At 36.1% G+C, this 21,005-nt stretch overlaps 2 protein-coding genes across 3 annotated transcripts; both read left to right on the top strand.

Moving 5' to 3' along the window:
* Nucleotides 1-72: 72 nt before the first annotated feature.
* On the top strand, nt 73-20,939 carry LOC109200870 (cystatin-B). 2 transcript variants are annotated; one of them, XM_019356433.2, is made up of 5 exons: nt 73-350; nt 426-527; nt 3,566-3,652; nt 3,778-3,879; nt 4,044-4,359. In XM_019356433.2, exons 1-5 carry the CDS (start codon nt 288-290, stop codon nt 4,134-4,136), a joined length of 447 nt encoding a protein of 148 aa, XP_019211978.1. In that variant the 5' UTR covers nt 73-287; the 3' UTR covers nt 4,137-4,359. The 2 variants fall into 2 exon arrangements, with proteins under 2 accessions (XP_019211978.1, XP_019211979.1); XM_019356434.2 differs by lacking the exons at nt 3,566-3,652; nt 3,778-3,879; nt 4,044-4,359 and adding exons at nt 1,335-2,121; nt 20,372-20,939 and having other exon boundaries at nt 104-350.
* On the top strand, nt 17,164-20,303 carry LOC109200871 (cystatin-B). The gene is made up of 3 exons (XM_019356435.2): nt 17,164-17,392; nt 18,802-18,903; nt 19,577-20,303. Exons 1-3 carry the CDS (start codon nt 17,252-17,254, stop codon nt 19,703-19,705), a joined length of 372 nt encoding a protein of 123 aa, XP_019211980.1. The 5' UTR covers nt 17,164-17,251; the 3' UTR covers nt 19,706-20,303.
* Nucleotides 20,940-21,005: the final 66 nt, after the last annotated feature.

Raw genomic sequence — 21,005 nt, 5'->3', positions numbered from 1 at the left:
GTGCTTATTATTTTTATTTGTTTTACATGACGTTTGGCAAATACAGTCCACCCTTGTCCTTGAGCTGATGGTACGGTCCAAAATGCGGAGTCCTGTAACTCGCTGTTTTTATGTTTTTTTTGTTGTTTTTTTTTTGTTTTTTTGTTTTTACGTGATCGTTTAGAAATAGCGTTCATCTCACTTCCCCTGCGCAGATCCAAAAGGCGTTGTCTTGTGAATTGGCGTGTGTTTATTAGCTTTTTGGTCGTTTTTTTTGTTTTTACCAACAAAATGTTGTCGAAGTGGAAATGTGCGGAGGGCTGACCGAGGAGAAGCAGGCTGATGAAGCAGTTCAGAACATCTGTGATGCAGTGAGTAGAAAATAGAGATTTTACACTCACACACAGGGCCTGTCATTCATTGTTGTTGCTGTCATTGTTATTCAGATGAAACCTCTGGCAGAGCAGAAAACCGGGAGAAACTTCGAGGTTTTCACTGCAAAGAGCTACAAAACACAGCTCGTAGCTGGGACCAACTACTTCATTAAGGTAATAAGATAATAATAACAATAATAATAATAATAATAATAATAATAATAACAATAATAATGATAATAATAATAATGATGATAATAACATAACCTTTATTAGTCCAACACGTGGGAAATTCGTTGTGTCACAGCAGAAAGTGGACAGTACAAAGTTATAGTAGCAAAAATGAAGAAAAACACTGGAATATGAAAAGATCATAAGAATAAGATACTATATACAACAGAATAAAATACAACGTTGTCAGAAAAACTAAAGCCACGAGCAGTGTTGTTTTCCCCCCCAGTTACTACTTCTATACTCTCTGCGTTTATGTGGTCATTTATATGGAGGTTCATAGAAAACCTAAACTGTTTTAGACTTTCTAGCATCACTGCTGATGCTTTCAATCTTTGTTTCCATACGATTTTTTCTTAAATGTATTTAAATTTTGGGAAAAATCCAGAAATGAAAATGCATGTGCGCGTCACACTCCTGGTGTTAACAGACAAAACAAGCAGTTCCTGTACTTGTAGATGTTGACTTGTAATACACAACACCCCTAATGGGTTAAATAAAGAAGCATAAGCAGATATTTACTTGATAAACTGTCTCAGCCATGAACAGAGCTCAACAAATGTTGTGTTTGTGAACACTAGAACCATCGTGCACTCTATATATGAAGATGTGGATTCTCCATTTCCACATGTTAGCATGTTGTTTGGCCACAGCTGTGGCTTACATTACCACAGCTGTGATAAAATGATCAGCAGTACTTCTAAGTGCACATTAAGCATCTCCTTTAACTTTCCTTGTACTTCCTTGCAGGTCTATGTGGGAGGAGGCGAATATGTTCACCTCCGTGTTTACGAGAAACTCCCGGCTTATGGAGGAACGCTCGAGCTGATCGATCTGCAGCACCCCAAGAGTCAGCATGACAGTATTGAGTACTTCTAATGGGAAAATGAACCAGCCAAAGCATCAGTGCCTACAGCCTGTACTCTCATTGTAATCCATTAATAACCTGCCTCTTCATGAGGGGAAAGCTTTCCTTGTTCACATATAATAACATACTGCAGATAATAGAAGTCAGACAAAGTGGATCATGTTTTATACAAAGTGCTTAAATAAATGATGCTGATTTTTTTTCGGTTGTGGTTTCTGAGTTGTGAAATGTCTGCAGCCCCGGGAGTGGACTGTATTTGATTTGTCACATTGAAAGAGGGCCAGAAAATTACATAATCAGTGAAGCCAAACACACGTGCCTTTCGTAATATGGGCAATGTCTTTAGTAAAACTCAGCTGTAAGCATGTCTCCAGGCTCTGAATTGAAGGATTTTAGCACACAATGTTATGTGTTTTCAAACTCACAAAATCATATTTTACATTCTTGTAGCAATAACCATGTGAGACTGAAGTTTAAATACTTTTCTTCCCCACATCCCGTGTGCAGGAGTCAATCATTTGGAGAGTTATATTTCATTTAGCATGTTATCCTTTTTGAACGCATATCTGAAGGTGACCTAAAATAAAGCACAGTTCAGTCAGAGGGTCTCTTATTGATTGAAATCAACTTTTCCTACTTTTAGGAGATAACTGAAAGTACACATGAAAGGTGGTCAGTAGATGAAAGGCTAAATTCTATTATACAAACCCCGTTTATTAATGCAAAAGAAGGATTTGTGTATCTTAGAGTTAAAATCACCCCAGACATTGATACCATTGTAGCAACAAACTATGACCCTCTGATTAGTGAAGTGGAGGAATCTCTAAACAAATGGATGAAAATACCCATATCAGTGATTGGCCGTATAAACATTACTAAAATGAACATATTACCCAAATTTTTATATCTCTTCCAGTCACTTCCTCTGCCTCTTCCAGAAGAATTCTTTAATAAGCTAAACAGTATCTTTAATAGAATTATTTGTAATGACAAAAAACCTAGACTAAGACTTCGCTTGTTGTACCTGCCATATGAAAGAGGGGGGTTACAACTCCCTAATCTTAGACTGTATTACTGGTCTGCACAACTGCGCTCAGCCATGTTCTACTTTTCCACTGAGACACCCCCGGCCTGGATAGAAATTGAACAAACATCAGTAACAAATCTTCAGTTAAATCTGTATTTATACTCTGCTTTTGTGGATTTACTTACCTGGATGATTGAGCATGCATCAACACATAATCCACATACTCACCTCTGCTTCTCAACCCAGGAATACATTTTCCTTACAAACATTTAAGGGAAAATAAACAGACTTTCCAATAGCATAAGATTTATTGCCAAGAAGAAGTGTGACAGCAAAGAAATGATTGTCCAAATATAAGTTTCCTTACTTTTTGTGTTAAGTTCATATGTTTGTAAAAAGTAAATATTGTACAATGGTGTGGAGGAGCTGGATGAGATTTTAAATACTTTAGTTTGAAAAACATCTGCTCTAAACAGGTTTAGATGGACTCAAGATTCCTTTTATCAATTTCTAGAAGACTTATTTGTGGAGTTTTTTGCAAAAATTGCAGTTTATCTGGTCACACACCTTTTTCCTTTAGTTAAAAAACTTGCAGAGCTGGCATATTGGTGTGACTCAGGTCCGATAGCTTATCTGTGGTGCAGTCAGCTTAAAGAAGAATTTGCAAAAAGAAAAATTAAACATTAAAAAAAATATAAACAATGGAAGAAAGCTATAAGCAAATTATAACCTCACACAGTTCTGTCACTTTACTATAGCATGAGTTTATGAGCTTTACTAAAGGTCATAAACTCATGTCATTTAATTTATTTAGGAACATTTTTGACAGCCACAACTGTGGCACACTATTTATTTTTATAAGACATTTATTACAGACCACAAACTTTAGTTAGATTTTGAGAAGACAGTGTAAGCAAACATTTAGGGGCTGTGAGGGCTGTGGTTATACATGTTGCTCCACCCATCATGTGTTACAGCCACTTTCCAGTATGTTTCTAAGTTTGTTTCCCAGTATGTGCACTAGTGCTGGTACCAGTATGCTTCAGACACACAAAATCAGAAAACTGACACCTCTCTTTATTTCAGAAGACTTTCAGAATGGCTGACATAAAATGTGGAAGATCCTCGGGGGTGAAAGACGCTGATGAGAAAATTCAGAAAATCTGTGATGAGGTGAGCTTCAGGCTACCTTCATTCTTCATAACATTCACAGTTACATAATGCTCACGCATATAAACACACACATAAGCTCATTTGACTTAATGTTTTAAATCCACTTTTGTTTTGTTCATACACAGGTTAAGTGTCAAGTAGAGGAAAAAACAAATGAAACATATGAAGTGTTCAAAGCTGTTCAGTACAAGAGTCAACCAGTGCAAGGAGTCAACTATGCCATCAGGGTAATTTACACTGTGATGTTATACATGTTACGTATTATTAATGAAAGAAAATAAAGAAAGTGTTTGTGGACTGAGTTACTTGTGAGATCCAGATGAGCTGTTGAACAGATTACTGAAGATCCTTAGTCTTCAACAAGTACAATTTTCCTCTGATTTGACTGCAGGTTCATGTAGGAGGAGACAGCTACCTTCTTCTGCGGGTCTGGAAGAAGCTTCCATGTTATGGAGGGGACGCCGTTCTTTCTTCTGTGCAATAAAACCACATAAGAAGATCCAATCATACCTTCCTAATCTGAAGCCAGTACACACCCGATTTCAGCTGGTTACTCCAAACTTGTGTGGAAGAAAACAAAATGTTTTATTACCATCAAATAATTAAAATGAAGTAATATTCCTTTAAAGGTTTGAGCCAAAAGCAGTGCATTTTAAAACTGCAGTTACTGTGAAATATGGTACAATGTCAAAAAAAAAGTTTTCAAAAAGAATATCAAAAGAAAGATTCAAAGAATTTCTTGGTTTTTGAGTTCTTGACAGTTGTGAGGTTGAATTTCTTGCAAGAAGTCACGGGCCAATTTGCAAAAATGTGTCGAGGGTGTTTAATTACAAAGTTCAAGGTGGAGATGGATTTTACATCAAAAACACTCATTATTCACACTTTATATATTTGGAATAAGTTATGAACAATCACCAACAAGATTTCTCATCAAAGACGCTGTTACGACCCAGCTCAAAAGCCGCGACATAAATATGGAGACAAACACCACAATTTCAACGAGAAGAGGTTTTATTTAGAATTATATTACAAGTTAGTTAAAATAGCTGGTACCACACCTGACTCGCTGTGGTCAATTAGCAACAGCTGAACACTCTTGCACTGCCACTGCAAAGAGATTAGGGGCTGCAGAGGGGCGTAACAGATGCACAAATATGACAGAAAAGAAGCTGTACTGCCATAAAATAATCACAGCAGCATGTCTCTGTACTGGATCTCACTGAAAAGTTGGACATATCAGAGCGTATTTAGCTTTGGGCAGACTCACTGCCGTGTCAAGAATACAGTTAATTCAGTTCACTTTCTGTTGCTCTAGTTCACATCAACATTTTTAGTTTGAACTATTTGCAAAGAGTCAAGGTGCTTGAAAACACTGCAGTGAAGACACGAATCACAGCAAATGGATGTTCCCCCAAAGGCTAGGTAAAAGGTACACACTGCCTTATACCAAAATAAAATAGTCACAAGCTAAAGAGACAAAGAAACAGCAAAGTGCAAAGAGAGCCTCCACTGATCCTGAGTCCCTATATGAAACATGTGAGCACCACTGTTGATTCTCGCAGCCAGAAGTTACATTCCTGAGTGTTGAAATGTGACAAGTGCAAATTGTTGCTCTTTGACCCACGACTCAGCTGCTTAGAGGCAGAATCTGTATTCATTGCTAAACATAACATCTCTCCACATGTCCATGTTCAGTGCACGTGTTACTGACATCAGTGCATATGGGAGGAATTGATTGTCTGGGCAGAGCACCATTGGCCAAATCGTCCTGCAAACTTTGACTGCAAATCTGTAGCAGACTGCTTACAGATTTCTAAATGCTGACAGGGTGCGGAAACTGCCTTCTTGTGGTGTCGTGTTCTTAGGACGCTCACTTCGCGGCTTGTCTCTGACATCCGCAGTTAAATAGAACTTGTTCTTCAGTCTGGAGATGGCATTAGGGCTCACTCCAAATAACGTTGCATGATTTTTTTGTGGAACACCAGTTTGAAGTTGCCCTATGGCGTGGGAACTATCCACATCTGTTAAATGTAGCATGCTTGGAGCAGACCTCTGCTGCACCAGGTTCCATGCTCACAGGAGATGCTAATTAGGCACCAATCAGGCACTGGATTGTCAGCACCTGGGGTACCTGAAGTTCAAATATCGATCCAAATATCGATGGTATTGATACCAACTCTGGCATTGGCGAAAAACTGATTGCGGCCTACACCTTGTTACATGAATGTTGTTTGTGGCGCAAGATGACTTGATGTCATTCATGAGGGATCCATTTCACATATGTTTCACATATTATAGACCAACAAGTTATTTATAGCAGTTTAAATTTGAGCAAACAGTTTTTGGCAAATGCCGGTGTTGTGCCCAAAAGTGATTGTCTGCCAGAAACTGATTGCCGTCCGCGGGAGCGCGCGCAGCTGCTTAAAGCTGCAGCGCTCGGATTACTTGCGTTGCCAGCTACTTCCGTGCAAATGATATAACGTGGGGGGGGAACCCAAACACATTTATGCCTTTGTTATTCGGCAAAGGTATGCATTTATGGAACTTTAACGTTTCTTGTAACCGAATTATGACGCTTATCAGAAGGTTGCTTTCAGTGTGTAGCGCAGTCACGAATGACTACACGCATGACGATGGAATAATTAATGCCTACAGGTTTAGTATGTCTACTCTCGTTGTTCATATTTGATATAAGACTGTTGAATAGTAGTTAAAACAATAAAGACCTATTGTGCCAGTATCACCATGACTCTTTCTTGTTTGTTCATAATAACGACTGAGAACATGGCATTTTAGCGCTACCAAAAAGTGATTGTGGCCTATAACTTGTCACTGAAACAATATTTCAGTTTCAAACTTGGTGGATGTCACTCAGAAGGGTCCTGTGTGACATATTATATCTCAAACAGTCCATTAGAACTGCTGAAAAACTTTTAAAATAACATTAATACCCATAATATGTCATTTTCAACCTGCCAAAAAGTGATTGTGGCCTATATCTTGTCACTGAAACAATATTTCTGCATCAAACTTTTTGGGTATCATCCAAAAGGGTTATATGTGACACATTGTATCTCAAACAGTCTCTAAGGACTGTTGAATAACTTTTAAAGGATCAGTAATACCCATAATATGCCATTTTCGACCTGCCAAAAAGTGATTGTGGACCATAACTTGTCACTGAAATACTATTTCTGCTTCAAACTTGGTGAATGTCATTCAGAAGGGTCCTATGTGACATATTATATCTCAAACAGTCCATTAGAACTGCTGAAAAACTTTTAAAATAACATTAATATCGATAATATGTCATTTTCAGCCTGCCAAAAAGTGATTGTGGCCTATATCTTGTCACTGAAACAATATTTCTGCTTCAAACTTGCTGGGTATCATCCAAAAGGGTTATATGTGACACATCATATCTCAAACAGTCTCTAAGAAATGCTGAATAACTTTTAAAGGAACATTAACATTGATAATATGCCATTTTCAGCCTGCCAAAAAGTGATTGCCGCCTATATCTTGTCACTGAAATACTATTTCTGCTTCAAACTTGACTGATATCATTCAGAAGGATCATATGTGACATATTATATCTCCATCAGTCCCTTAGAACTGTTGAATAACTTTTAAAGGAACATTAATACCCATAATATGCCATTTTCAACCTGCCAAAAAATGATTGTGGACTATATCTTGTCACTGAAACAATATTTCTGCTTCAAACTTGCTGGAAGTCATTCAAAAGGGTCATATGTGACATGTTATAACTCAAACAGTCCCATAGAATTGCTGAATAACCGTTAAGGGAACAATAAAACTGATAAAATGCCATTTTCAACCTGCCAAAAAGTGATTGCCGCCTATATCTTGTCACTGAAACAATATTTCTGCTTCAAACTAGACTGATATCATTCAGAAGGATCATATGTGACACATTATATCCCAATCAGTCTCTAAGAAATGCTGAATAACTGTTAAAGGAACATTACTACCCATAATATGCCATTTTCGACCTGCCAAAAAGTGATTGTGGACTATAACTTGTCACTGAAACAATATTTATGCTTCAAACTTGTTGGGTATCATCCAAAAGGATCATATGTGGCACATCATATCCCAAACAGTCTCTAGGAAATCCTGAATAACTTTTAAGGGAACAATAAAACTAATAATATGCAATTTTCAACCTGCCAAAAAGTGATTGTGGCCTATATCTTGTCACTGAAATAATATTTCTCCTTCAAACTTGTTTGATATCATCCAGAAGGGCTATATGTGACATATTACATCCCAAACAGTCCATTAGAACTGCTGAATAACTTTTAAAAGAACATCAATACCGATAATAGTCATGTTCAAGCTGCCAAAAAGTGATTGCCGCCTATATCTTGTCACTGAAACAATATTTCTGCTTCAAATTTTATGGACATCATTCCCAAAAGTTTTATGTGACACATTTTGCTGCAAATTTAAATCAAGCCTTTATTGGACAGTGCATAAAACGTCAAATTTCAAAAATGTTGTAATTCAAAAATAATACAAAACAAGGATAATGGCCAAATGGAAACAGGTGGGAGGAGATCTGCTTAAACACATTAGGAACACTAAGTCATAGGAAAGAGAAAACAAAAGGTAATAAAAATTCCATTCCATTACAGCACTTATTAATTGAAACGAAAACCAAAAACGAATAACAATTACATCCAATTAAAGAAGAAACCACCAGTTAAAATAAACTAACAAATAGACCAGAAACAGGGGGTACAGCGGAAGCTGAACACGAGTAAACCATGGAACAACATATATATTAATTCTTTGCCTACAGTAACTATAATGCTAACATGTTAGGAAACACAAAATAATTGAATAATCCTACAAACAAATTGCAATCACACCTGAACTCTAATGTATTGAACAATACAGAAACACACACAGTTTGTAGTTTACCATTTAATTTATATTTGTAATGATACCTATATTCTCAAGAAGACATATTGCAATCTGTTGTCTCAGACTTGCAATACTTGAAGCAGAGTCCTCAAACTCTATTGGAACATCTTTTAAGATGCACTCTGCAAACTGTGAATAAAATATATAACAATGCAGTCATTATTTGAAGTAACATTTGCTATTCAAAAAATTTGAATCATATTTATTTTTAGAAAAATCATAGTAATTGCTTGTGTTGAACAAGAACGAGGACACAAATGGAGACACTGGAGGAGACAGAGCAGAGACTAGAACCAAAAGCAAGTGATTTTATTAAGGCAGGTAAACATGAACAAAACGCCAGCAAAGATGGAACAGGAGTAACAACTAAAGTGGGAAAATAATTAGGAAAACTGTTATGAAACTATGATAAATATGAACCAATTTAGACAACTATCACAGCTCCTTCCTGAAACATCCTTGCTGCAGGAAAGAGTGCTTTCCCAGATCATTCATTCCAACAGCAGTTAGACTCTACAACTCCTCAATCACGATGTCATAATTCACTGGACTTTGTGGACATCCATGGTCACCATTCATGCACAATGCACCTTCTATGTTTATGGACGTGCAGGTATACAGTATATGTATGTATATGTATAAATATGTATATTTAGTGTGTACATATGTGTGTTCGTGTACATATCTATACGTATAGATATCTATTGCTTCATAGGAACAGTAGTGGTAGAATGGTTATGTTAAGATATGTTTTTGAAATGTTGTTTTGTATCGTTGTCTCCTATAATATTTATTGTTTGTGTATTTATTTATTAATTCATTCATTTATGTTCATGTTGCTGTGTGTGTTTCTGTATTGTTCAATACATTAGAGTTCAGGTGTGATTGCAATTTGTTTGTAGGATTATTCAATTATTTTGTGTTTCCTAACATGTTAGCATTATAGTTACTGTAGGCAAAGAATTAATATATATGTTGTTCCACGGTTTACTCGTGTTCAGCTTCCGCTGTACCCCCTGTTTCTGGTCTATTTGTTAGTTTATTTTAACTGGTGGTTTCTTCTTTAATTGGATGTAATTGTTATTCGTTTTTGGTTTTCGTTTCAATTAATAAGTGCTGTAATGGAATGGAATTTTTATTACCTTTTGTTTTCTCTTTCCTATGACTTAGTGTTCCTAATGTGTTTAAGCAGATCTCCTCCCACCTGTTTCCATTTGGCCATTATCCTTGTTTTGTATTATTTTTGAATTACAACATTTTTGAAATTTGACGTTTTATGCACTGTCCAATAAAGGCTTGATTTAAATTTGCAGCAAAATGTGTCACATAAAACTTTTGGGAATGATGTCCATAAAATTTGAAGCAGAAATATTGTTTCAGTGACAAGATATAGGCGGCAATCACTTTTTGGCAGCTTGAACATGACTATTATCGGTATTGATGTTCTTTTAAAAGTTATTCAGCAGTTCTAATGGACTGTTTGGGATGTAATATGTCACATATAGCCCTTCTGGATGATATCAAACAAGTTTGAAGGAGAAATATTATTTCAGTGACAAGATATAGGCCACAATCACTTTTTGGCAGGTTGAAAATTGCATATTATTAGTTTTATTGTTCCCTTAAAGGTTATTCAGGATTTCCTAGAGACTGTTTGGGATATGATGTGCCACATATGATCCTTTTGGATGATACCCAACAAGTTTGAAGCATAAATATTGTTTCAGTGACAAGTTATAGTCCACAATCACTTTTTGGCAGGTCGAAAATGGCATATTATGGGTAGTAATGTTCCTTTAACAGTTATTCAGCATTTCTTAGAGACTGATTGGGATATAATGTGTCACATATGATCCTTCTGAATGATATCAGTCTAGTTTGAAGCAGAAATATTGTTTCAGTGACAAGATATAGGCGGCAATCACTTTTTGGCAGGCTGAAAATGGCATTTTATCAGTTTTATTGTTCCCTTAACGGTTATTCAGCAATTCTATGGGACTGTTTGAGTTATAACATGTCACATATAACCCTTTTGAATGACTTCCAGCAAGTTTGAAGCAGAAATATTGTTTCAGTGACAAGATATAGTCCACAATCACTTTTTGGCAGGTTGAAAATGGCATATTATGGGTATTAATGTTCCTTTAAAAGTTATTCAACAGTTCTAAGGGACTGATGGAGATATAATATGTCACATATGATCCTTCTGAATGATATCAGTCAAGTTTGAAGCAGAAATAGTATTTCAGTGACAAGATATAGGCGGCAATCACTTTTTGGCAGGCTGAAAATGGCATATTATCAATGTTAATGTTCCTTTAAAAGTTATTCAGCATTTCTTAGAGACTGTTTGGGATATGATGTGTCACATATAACCCTTTTGGATGATACCCAGCAAGTTTGAAGCAGAAATATTGTTTCAGTGACAAGATATAGGCCACAATCACTTTTTGGCAGGTCGAAAATGGCATATTATGGGTATTAATGTTCCTTTAAAAGTTATTCAACAGTTCTAAGGGACTGATGGAGATATAATATGTCACATATGATCCTTCTGAATGATATCAGTCAAGTTTGAAGCAGAAATAGTATTTCAGTGACAAGATATAGGCGGCAATCACTTTTTGGCAGGCCGAAAATGGCATATTATCAATGTTAATGTTCCTTTAAAAGTTATTCAGCATTTCTTAGAGACTGTTTGGGATATGATGTGTCACATATAACCCTTTTGGATGATACCCACCAAGTTTGAAGCAGAAATATTGTTTCAGTGACAAGATATAGGCCACAATCACTTTTTGGCAGGTCGAAAATGGCATATTATGGGTATTAATGTTCCTTTAAAAGTTATTCAGCATTTCTTAGAGACTGATTGGGATATAATGTGTCACATATGATCCTTCTGAATGATATCAGTCTAGTTTGAAGCAGAAATATTGTTTCAGTGACAAGATATAGTCCACAATCACTTTTTGGCAGGTTGAAAATGGCATATTATGGGTATTAATGTTCCTTTAAAAGTTATTCAACAGTTCTAAGGGACTGATGGAGATATAATATGTCACATATGATCCTTCTGAATGATATCAGTCAAGTTTGAAGCAGAAATAGTATTTCAGTGACAAGATATAGGCGGCAATCACTTTTTGGCAGGCCGAAAATGGCATATTATCAATGTTAATGTTCCTTTAAAAGTTATTCAGCATTTCTTAGAGACTGTTTGGGATATGATGTGTCACATATAACCCTTTTGGATGATACCCACCAAGTTTGAAGCAGAAATATTGTTTCAGTGACAAGATATAGGCCACAATCACTTTTTGGCAGGTCGAAAATGGCATATTATGGGTATTAATGTTCCTTTAAAAGTTATTCAGCATTTCTTAGAGACTGATTGGGATATAATGTGTCACATATGATCCTTCTGAATGATATCAGTCTAGTTTGAAGCAGAAATATTGTTTCAGTGACAAGATATAGTCCACAATCACTTTTTGGCAGGTTGAAAATGGCATATTATGGGTATTAATGTTCCTTTAAAAGTTATTCAACAGTTCTAAGGGACTGATGGAGATATAATATGTCACATATGATCCTTCTGAATGATATCAGTCAAGTTTGAAGCAGAAATAGTATTTCAGTGACAAGATATAGGCGGCAATCACTTTTTGGCAGGCTGAAAATGGCATATTATCAATGTTAATGTTCCTTTAAAAGTTATTCAGCATTTCTTAGAGACTGTTTGGGATATGATGTGTCACATATAACCCTTTTGGATGATACCCAGCAAGTTTGAAGCAGAAATATTGTTTCAGTGACAAGATATAGGCCACAATCACTTTTTGGCAGGTCGAAAATGGCATATTATGGGTATTAATGTTCCTTTAAAAGTTATTCAACAGTTCTAAGGGACTGATGGAGATATAATATGTCACATATGATCCTTCTGAATGATATCAGTCAAGTTTGAAGCAGAAATAGTATTTCAGTGACAAGATATAGGCGGCAATCACTTTTTGGCAGGCCGAAAATGGCATATTATCAATGTTAATGTTCCTTTAAAAGTTATTCAGCATTTCTTAGAGACTGTTTGGGATATGATGTGTCACATATAACCCTTTTGGATGATACCCACCAAGTTTGAAGCAGAAATATTGTTTCAGTGACAAGATATAGGCCACAATCACTTTTTGGCAGGTCGAAAATGGCATATTATGGGTATTAATGTTCCTTTAAAAGTTATTCAGCATTTCTTAGAGACTGATTGGGATATAATGTGTCACATATGATCCTTCTGAATGATATCAGTCTAGTTTGAAGCAGAAATATTGTTTCAGTGACAAGATATAGTCCACAATCACTTTTTGGCAGGTTGAAAATGGCATATTATGGGTATTAATGTTCCTTTAAAAGTTATTCAACAGTTCTAAGGGACTGATGGAGATATAATATGTCACATATGATCCTTCTGAATGATATCAGTCAAGTTTGAAGCAGAAATAGTATTTCAGTGACAAGATATAGGCGGCAATCACTTTTTGGCAGGCCGAAAATGGCATATTATCAATGTTAATGTTCCTTTAAAAGTTATTCAGCATTTCTTAGAGACTGTTTGGGATATGATGTGTCACATATAACCCTTTTGGATGATACCCACCAAGTTTGAAGCAGAAATATTGTTTCAGTGACAAGATATAGGCCACAATCACTTTTTGGCAGGTCGAAAATGGCATATTATGGGTATTAATGTTCCTTTAAAAGTTATTCAGCATTTCTTAGAGACTGATTGGGATATAATGTGTCACATATGATCCTTCTGAATGATATCAGTCTAGTTTGAAGCAGAAATATTGTTTCAGTGACAAGATATAGTCCACAATCACTTTTTGGCAGGTTGAAAATGGCATATTATGGGTATTAATGTTCCTTTAAAAGTTATTCAACAGTTCTAAGGGACTGATGGAGATATAATATGTCACATATGATCCTTCTGAATGATATCAGTCAAGTTTGAAGCAGAAATAGTATTTCAGTGACAAGATATAGGCGGCAATCACTTTTTGGCAGGCTGAAAATGGCATATTATCAATGTTAATGTTCCTTTAAAAGTTATTCAGCATTTCTTAGAGACTGTTTGGGATATGATGTGTCACATATAACCCTTTTGGATGATACCCAGCAAGTTTGAAGCAGAAATATTGTTTCAGTGACAAGATATAGGCCACAATCACTTTTTGGCAGGTCGAAAATGGCATATTATGGGTATTAATGTTCCTTTAAAAGTTATTCAACAGTTCTAAGGGACTGATGGAGATATAATATGTCACATATGATCCTTCTGAATGATATCAGTCAAGTTTGAAGCAGAAATAGTATTTCAGTGACAAGATATAGGCGGCAATCACTTTTTGGCAGGCCGAAAATGGCATATTATCAATGTTAATGTTCCTTTAAAAGTTATTCAGCATTTCTTAGAGACTGTTTGGGATATGATGTGTCACATATAACCCTTTTGGATGATACCCACCAAGTTTGAAGCAGAAATATTGTTTCAGTGACAAGATATAGGCCACAATCACTTTTTGGCAGGTCGAAAATGGCATATTATGGGTATTAATGTTCCTTTAAAAGTTATTCAGCATTTCTTAGAGACTGATTGGGATATAATGTGTCACATATGATCCTTCTGAATGATATCAGTCTAGTTTGAAGCAGAAATATTGTTTCAGTGACAAGATATAGTCCACAATCACTTTTGGCAGGTTGAAAATGGCATATTATGGGTATTAATGTTCCTTTAAAAGTTATTCAACAGTTCTAAGGGACTGATGGAGATATAATATGTCACATATGATCCTTCTGAATGATATCAGTCAAGTTTGAAGCAGAAATAGTATTTCAGTGACAAGATATAGGCGGCAATCACTTTTTGGCAGGCCGAAAATGGCATATTATCAATGTTAATGTTCCTTTAAAAGTTATTCAGCATTTCTTAGAGACTGTTTGGGATATGATGTGTCACATATAACCCTTTTGGATGATACCCACCAAGTTTGAAGCAGAAATATTGTTTCAGTGACAAGATATAGGCCACAATCACTTTTTGGCAGGTCGAAATGGCATATTATGGGTATTAATGTTCCTTTAAAAGTTATTCAGCATTTCTTAGAGACTGATTGGGATATAATGTGTCACATATGATCCTTCTGAATGATATCAGTCTAGTTTGAAGCAGAAATATTGTTTCAGTGACAAGATATAGTCCACAATCACTTTTTGGCAGGTTGAAAATGGCATATTATGGGTATTAATGTTCCTTTAAAAGTTATTCAACAGTTCTAAGGGACTGATGGAGATATAATATGTCACATATGATCCTTCTGAATGATATCAGTCAAGTTTGAAGCAGAAATAGTATTTCAGTGACAAGATATAGGCGGCAATCACTTTTTGGCAGGCTGAAAATGGCATATTATCAATGTTAATGTTCCTTTAAAGGTTATCCAGCGGTCCTAAGGGGCTGTTTGACATATAATATGTCATAGAGGACCCTTTTGAATGACATTCACCAAGTTTGAAGCAGAAATAGTATTTCAGTGACAAGTTATGGTCCACAATCACTTTTTGGCAGGTCGAAAATGGCATATTATGGGTATTACTGATCCTTTAAAAGTTATTCAACAGTCCTTTGAGACTGTTTGAGATATAATGTGTCACATATGACCCTTTTGGATGATACCCAACAAGTTTGATGCAGAAATATTGTTTGAGTGACAAGATATAGGCCACAATCACTTTTTGGCAGGTCGAAAATGACATATTATCGGTATTAATGTTATTTTAAAAGTTATTCTGCATTTCTTAGAGACTGATTGGGATATAATGTGTCACAGATGATCCTTTTGGATGATATCCAACAGGTTTGAAGCAGAAATATTGTTTCAGTGACAAGATATAGGCCACAATCACTTTTTGGCAGGTCGAAAATGGCACATTATGAGTATTATTGTTCCTTTAAAAGTTATTCTGCATTTCATAGAGACTGACTGGGATATAATGTGTCACATATGATCCTTTTGGATTATATCCAACAGGTTTGAAGCAGAAATATTGTTTCAATGACAACATATAGGCCACAATCACTTTTTGGCAGGTTGGAAATTGCATATTATCGGTATTAATGTTATTTTAAAAGTTATTGTGCATTTCTTAGAGACTGTGTGGGATATAATATGTCACATTTAACACTTCTGAATGAAATCCTGCAAGTTTGAAATAGATATATTGTTTCAGTGACAAGATATAGGCAGCAATCACTTTTTGGCAAGTCAAAAATGGCATATTATCGGTATTATTGTTCCTTTAAAAGTTATTCTGCATTTCTTAGAGACTGTTTGGGATATGATGTGCCACATATGATCCTTTCGGATGATACCCAACAATTGTGAAGCAGAAATATTGTTTCAGTGACAAGATATAGGCCACAATCACTTTTTGGCAGGTCGAAAATGGCACATTATGAGTATTATTGTTCCTTTAAAAGTTATTCTGCATTTCTTAGAGACTGATTGGGATATAATGTGTCACATATGATCCTTTTGGATTATATCCAACAGGTTTGAAGCAGAAATATTGTTTCAGTGACAAGTTATAGGCCACAATCACTTTTTGGCAGGTTGAAAATTACATATTATTGGTATTAATGTTCTTTTAAAAGGTATTCAGCAGTTCTTGGAGAGTTTTTGGGATACAATATATCACATGTAACCATTCGGGAATATATCCAACAAGTTTGAAGCTGAAATATTGTTTCAGTGACAAGTTATAGGCCACAATGACTTTTCGGTAGCGCTAAAATGCCATGTTCTCAGTCGTTATTCTGAACAAACAAGACAGAGTCATGGTGATACTGGCACAATAGGTCTTTATTCTTTTAACTACTATTCGACAGTCTTATATCAAATATGAACAACGAGAGTAGAGATACTGAACCTGTAGGCATTAATTATTCCATCGTGATGCGTGTAGTCATTCGTGACTGCGCTACACACTGAAAACAACCTTCTGATAAACGTCATAATTCGGTTATATAAACGTTAAAGTTCCATAAATGCAGACCTTTGCCTAATAAGAAAGGCATTAATGTCTTTGGGTTGTTTCCCCCACGTTATGTCAGTTGCACGGAAGTAGCTGGCAACGCACTTAATCCGGGCGCTGCAGCTTTAAGCAGCTGTGCGCGCTCCCGCGGACGGCAATCAGTTTCTGGCAGACGATCACTTTTGGGCACAACACCGGAAATCAGCTTTTGACGGACGATCATTTTTTGGCACAACACCGGCAGACTCCACAGTTAGCTGTCATACGCTTAAATATTTAAGAGATTTATCGTATAAACACAAATCGTCTAAAAATGTGAATAAAAGTCATTATTTTCTTGTCTTAGTCTGTCTATGTGTGCTTCTTTTTTCTTCTTCTTCTTTTTTTTTTTACATGACGTTTGGCAAATACCTCCCCCCTAGTCCCTGAGCTGATGGTACGGTCCAAAATGCGGAGTCATATAACTTGTTTTGATTTTTTTATTTATTTATTTTTTTACATAATCGTTTACAAACAGCATCCATCTCGCTCCCCCTGCGCTGGTCCAAAATGCGGAGTCTTGTGAATTGGCGTGTATTTATTAGCTTTTTGGTCGTTTTTTACCAACAAAATGTTGTCGAAGTGGAAATGTGCGGAGGGCTGACCAAGGTGAAGCGGGCTGATGAAGTTGTTCAGAAGATCTGCGATGCAGTGAGTAGAAAAAAGAGATTTTACACTCAAAACTTTGTGCACACACAGGGACTGTGTTTCATAGTGATGGGTCCTGCAACACTGACGCACCGACGCATGTATCAAGCTCACAGAGCGAAGCCTGTATCGTTGCGTGCGTCGCTTTAAGAAAAAGTCACGTGATCGATACAGCTGCTGTATCGCTCATTGCCAACGCGCCAAACTGTGTTTAAAAGGTACCGCATCCGCATCTGCCAACGGAATGAGTCGCCACAAAAAAAACAAAAAAAACAAAACACGAAATTACTCTCGCAAAGATAAAAAAAACAAAACAAAAAAAATACACATCTCTCCATAACAAAATGGAGCCCGAAAGAAAAAGAAATGTTTCTGCTGTGTGGGATCATTTCGATCTTTTAACTGCAAATAAGGTCACTGTTTGTCTGTCTTTGTTTTAGTGTAATCTATCAGAATAGGAAAAACAGCAATGTGAGTTGAAGTGTAAATTATTTATTTCATTTTATGCAGGTTAAATGTCGCATCTGTTCTGCGGCGCTTTCTTACACAAACAAAAGCACCTCCTCAGTGTTTAGGCATTACAGAGCCAAACATGAAAATCAGGAGACAAACACACTGAGAATGAACACAGGTCAGCCTATATAGACACTGAACAGCTTTATCATTTTTTTTATTTATTTATTTATTTTTTTTATTAATATGTGTTTTATTATTTTGAAATCAAGCATCTAGGAAGACTGTTCTGGACCAGGCAGTCCTGAATTTTGTTATAAAGGGCTGCCAACCCCTTAGTATTGTGGAGAGTGTCGGAGAGAAACATTCCAAGATCAGAGGATCCTTTAACGTACTGGGGGAATAGGAAGACATCTTATCTGAACCTTTTCCACCTGGCTTTACAGCTTTTGTGTACCCCAGCTTCATCTGTGCCTGTGAGTTTTCCAAAGCTGGGAAAATGGTGTAAAAAAAAAAAAAAAAAAAAAAAGCAATAGACTGAATGCAAAAACATTGGATAAACTTATTTTTCTGAATAGAATTTTATAATAAACTCTGAGTCACATGGGTAATATTACATTCACAATACTTTCATTTTAATTTTGACTTAATGTCATTCACAATATATTTTAAAGATGTCTAAAATATTTGAAACGTAAAAGATAAAATGATTTCATGGAAAGTACAATACCTTACAGTGTACAAGTATGACTAGGTCATTGAATCAGTGTCTGTTGTGAGTCTCAAGTAAGTTGCCTGCAATGATATTTAAGGTCCAGCAGGTGTCAGTATGGAGCAAAACAGCAACACTGTGTCGACATAGTATCGATACAGTTTGGGGAATGTGCTGAAACGCTTCACGAGGCCTCATCTACCCATCACTAGTGTTTCATATAGATGTTGCTGTCTTTGTTATTCAGATGAAATCTCTCGCAGAGCAGAAAACTGGGAGAAACTTCGAGGTTTTCACTGCAAAGAGCTACAAAACACAGCTCGTAGCTGGGACCAACTACTTCATTAAGGTAATGTTTGTAATGCATGCAGTGAGCACAGTGGCAACACTATAAAGCTATGAGGTCTTGCATATAACAAAATATCATCAATAAGAGCATTGACTGTAGATAATCTGATCTCTCAAGTGAAAACTCAAGCCACGATCAGTGTTGTTTTCCCCCCCCAGTAACTACCTCTACACTCTGCGTTTATGTGGTCATTTATATGGAGGTTCATACAAAACCTAAACTGTTTTAAGTTTTCTAGCATCACTGCTGATGCTTTCAATCATTGAAAACACCCAAATTTTGGTTAAGTGCATTTAAATTTTTTGGAAGAATCCACAAATGAAAATGCATGTGCGCGTCACACTCCTGGTGTTAACGGACAAAACGAGCAGTTCCTGTACTTGTAGATGTTGACTTGTAATACACAACACCCCTAATGGGTTAAATAAAGAAGCATAAGCAGATATTTACTTGATAAACTGTCTCAGCCATGAACAGAGCTCAACAAATGTTGTGTTTGTGAACACTAGAACCATCGTGCACTCTATAAAGATGTGGATTCCCCATTTCCACATGTTAGCATGTTGTTTGGCCCACAGCTGTGGCTTACATTACCAGCTGTGATAAAATGAGCAGGAGTACTTCTATGTGCACATTAAGCATCTCCTTTAACTTTCCTTGTACTTCCTTGCAGGTCTATGTGGGAGGAGGCGAATATGTTCACCTCCGTGTTTACAAGAAACTCCCGGCTTATGGAGGAACGCTCGAGCTGACCGATCTGCAGCACCCCAAGAGTCAACATGACAGTATTGAGTACTTCTAATGGGAAAATGAACCAGCCAAAGCATCAGTGCCTACAGCCTGTGCTCTCATTGTAATCCATTAATAACCTGCCTCTTCATGAGGGGAAAGCTTTCCTTGTTTACATATAATAACATACTGCAGAAAATAGAAGACAAAGTGGATCATGTTTTATACAAAGTACTTAATTAAATGAATGAAGCAGATTTTTTTTCGGTTGTGGTTTCTGAGTTGTGAAATGTCTGCAGCCCCGGGAGTGGACTGTATTTGATTTGTCACATTGAAAGAGGGACAGAAAATTACATAATCAGTGAAGCCAAACACACGTCTCTTTCCTAATATGGGCAATGTCTTTAGTAAAACTCAGCTGTAAGCATGTCTCCATGCTCTGAATTGAAGGATTTTAGCACACAATGTTATGTGTTTTCAAACTCACAAAATCATATTTTACGTTCTTGTAGCAATAACCATGTGAGACTGAAGTTTAAATACTTTTCTTCCCCACATCCTGTGTGTAAGAGTCAATTATAGCATCATTTGGAGAGTTATATTTCATTTAGCATGTTATCCTTTTTGAACGCATATCTGAAGGGGACCTAAAATAAAGCACAGTTCAGTCAGAGGGTCTCTTATTGATTGAAATCAACTTTTCCTACTTTTAGGAGATAACTGAAAGTACACATGAAAGGTGGTCAGTAGGTTGTCAGCATTATTTTATTAGCAAATTTGACCATTAATCAGTGTTTCTTTTATCTTGTTACTGACGCTTGTCTTTGTTAATTACATCAATGTGAATTTTGTGGTTTGTTTTGTTCGACAAAGTATCGAGTCAGGTGTTGTACTTGGTTTTTCATAGGACAGCACAGAGTTCTGTGAAAAGTTTCTTTCTCACATGAGCTAGAGCTAAAGCAAAAAACTTCAGGCCCATAAATGTTTTAAAAAGTGAATGAATAATATTATACAATAGTCAGGATGAACTGTAGCACATAAACATTTGATGATAGACTTTAAATATTTGACTTTTATTTGACATGTATTATGTTTATCCTATAGACCAGAAACACTTCATCATTTGAATGACAAACTAAGCAAAAGATAAGAAAGAAGTACTGTGTCAGACTAAAAGAGTTGACTTTAGACTTAACTTGCTGTCGTCTGATCTTCAAGCTTACTGTATACCCATAAGGGTGGTATTTATGTTTTTAATTACATTTTTGAGAAAACAAAAACAAAAATAAATACATTTCCCTTAATGATATAAGCAGTAAATGACACTATAAATTTAACTGATCTTACTTACTGGATATTGTATGTTTCTGTCA

Source organism: Oreochromis niloticus, unplaced genomic scaffold (genome assembly GCF_001858045.2).
Source record: "Oreochromis niloticus isolate F11D_XX unplaced genomic scaffold, O_niloticus_UMD_NMBU tig00000714_pilon, whole genome shotgun sequence".
Classification (NCBI taxonomy): Eukaryota; Metazoa; Chordata; class Actinopteri; order Cichliformes; family Cichlidae; genus Oreochromis; species Oreochromis niloticus.
The sequence above is the reverse complement of the archived record's forward strand: the minus strand, read 5'-3'. Positions and strand labels throughout refer to the sequence as shown.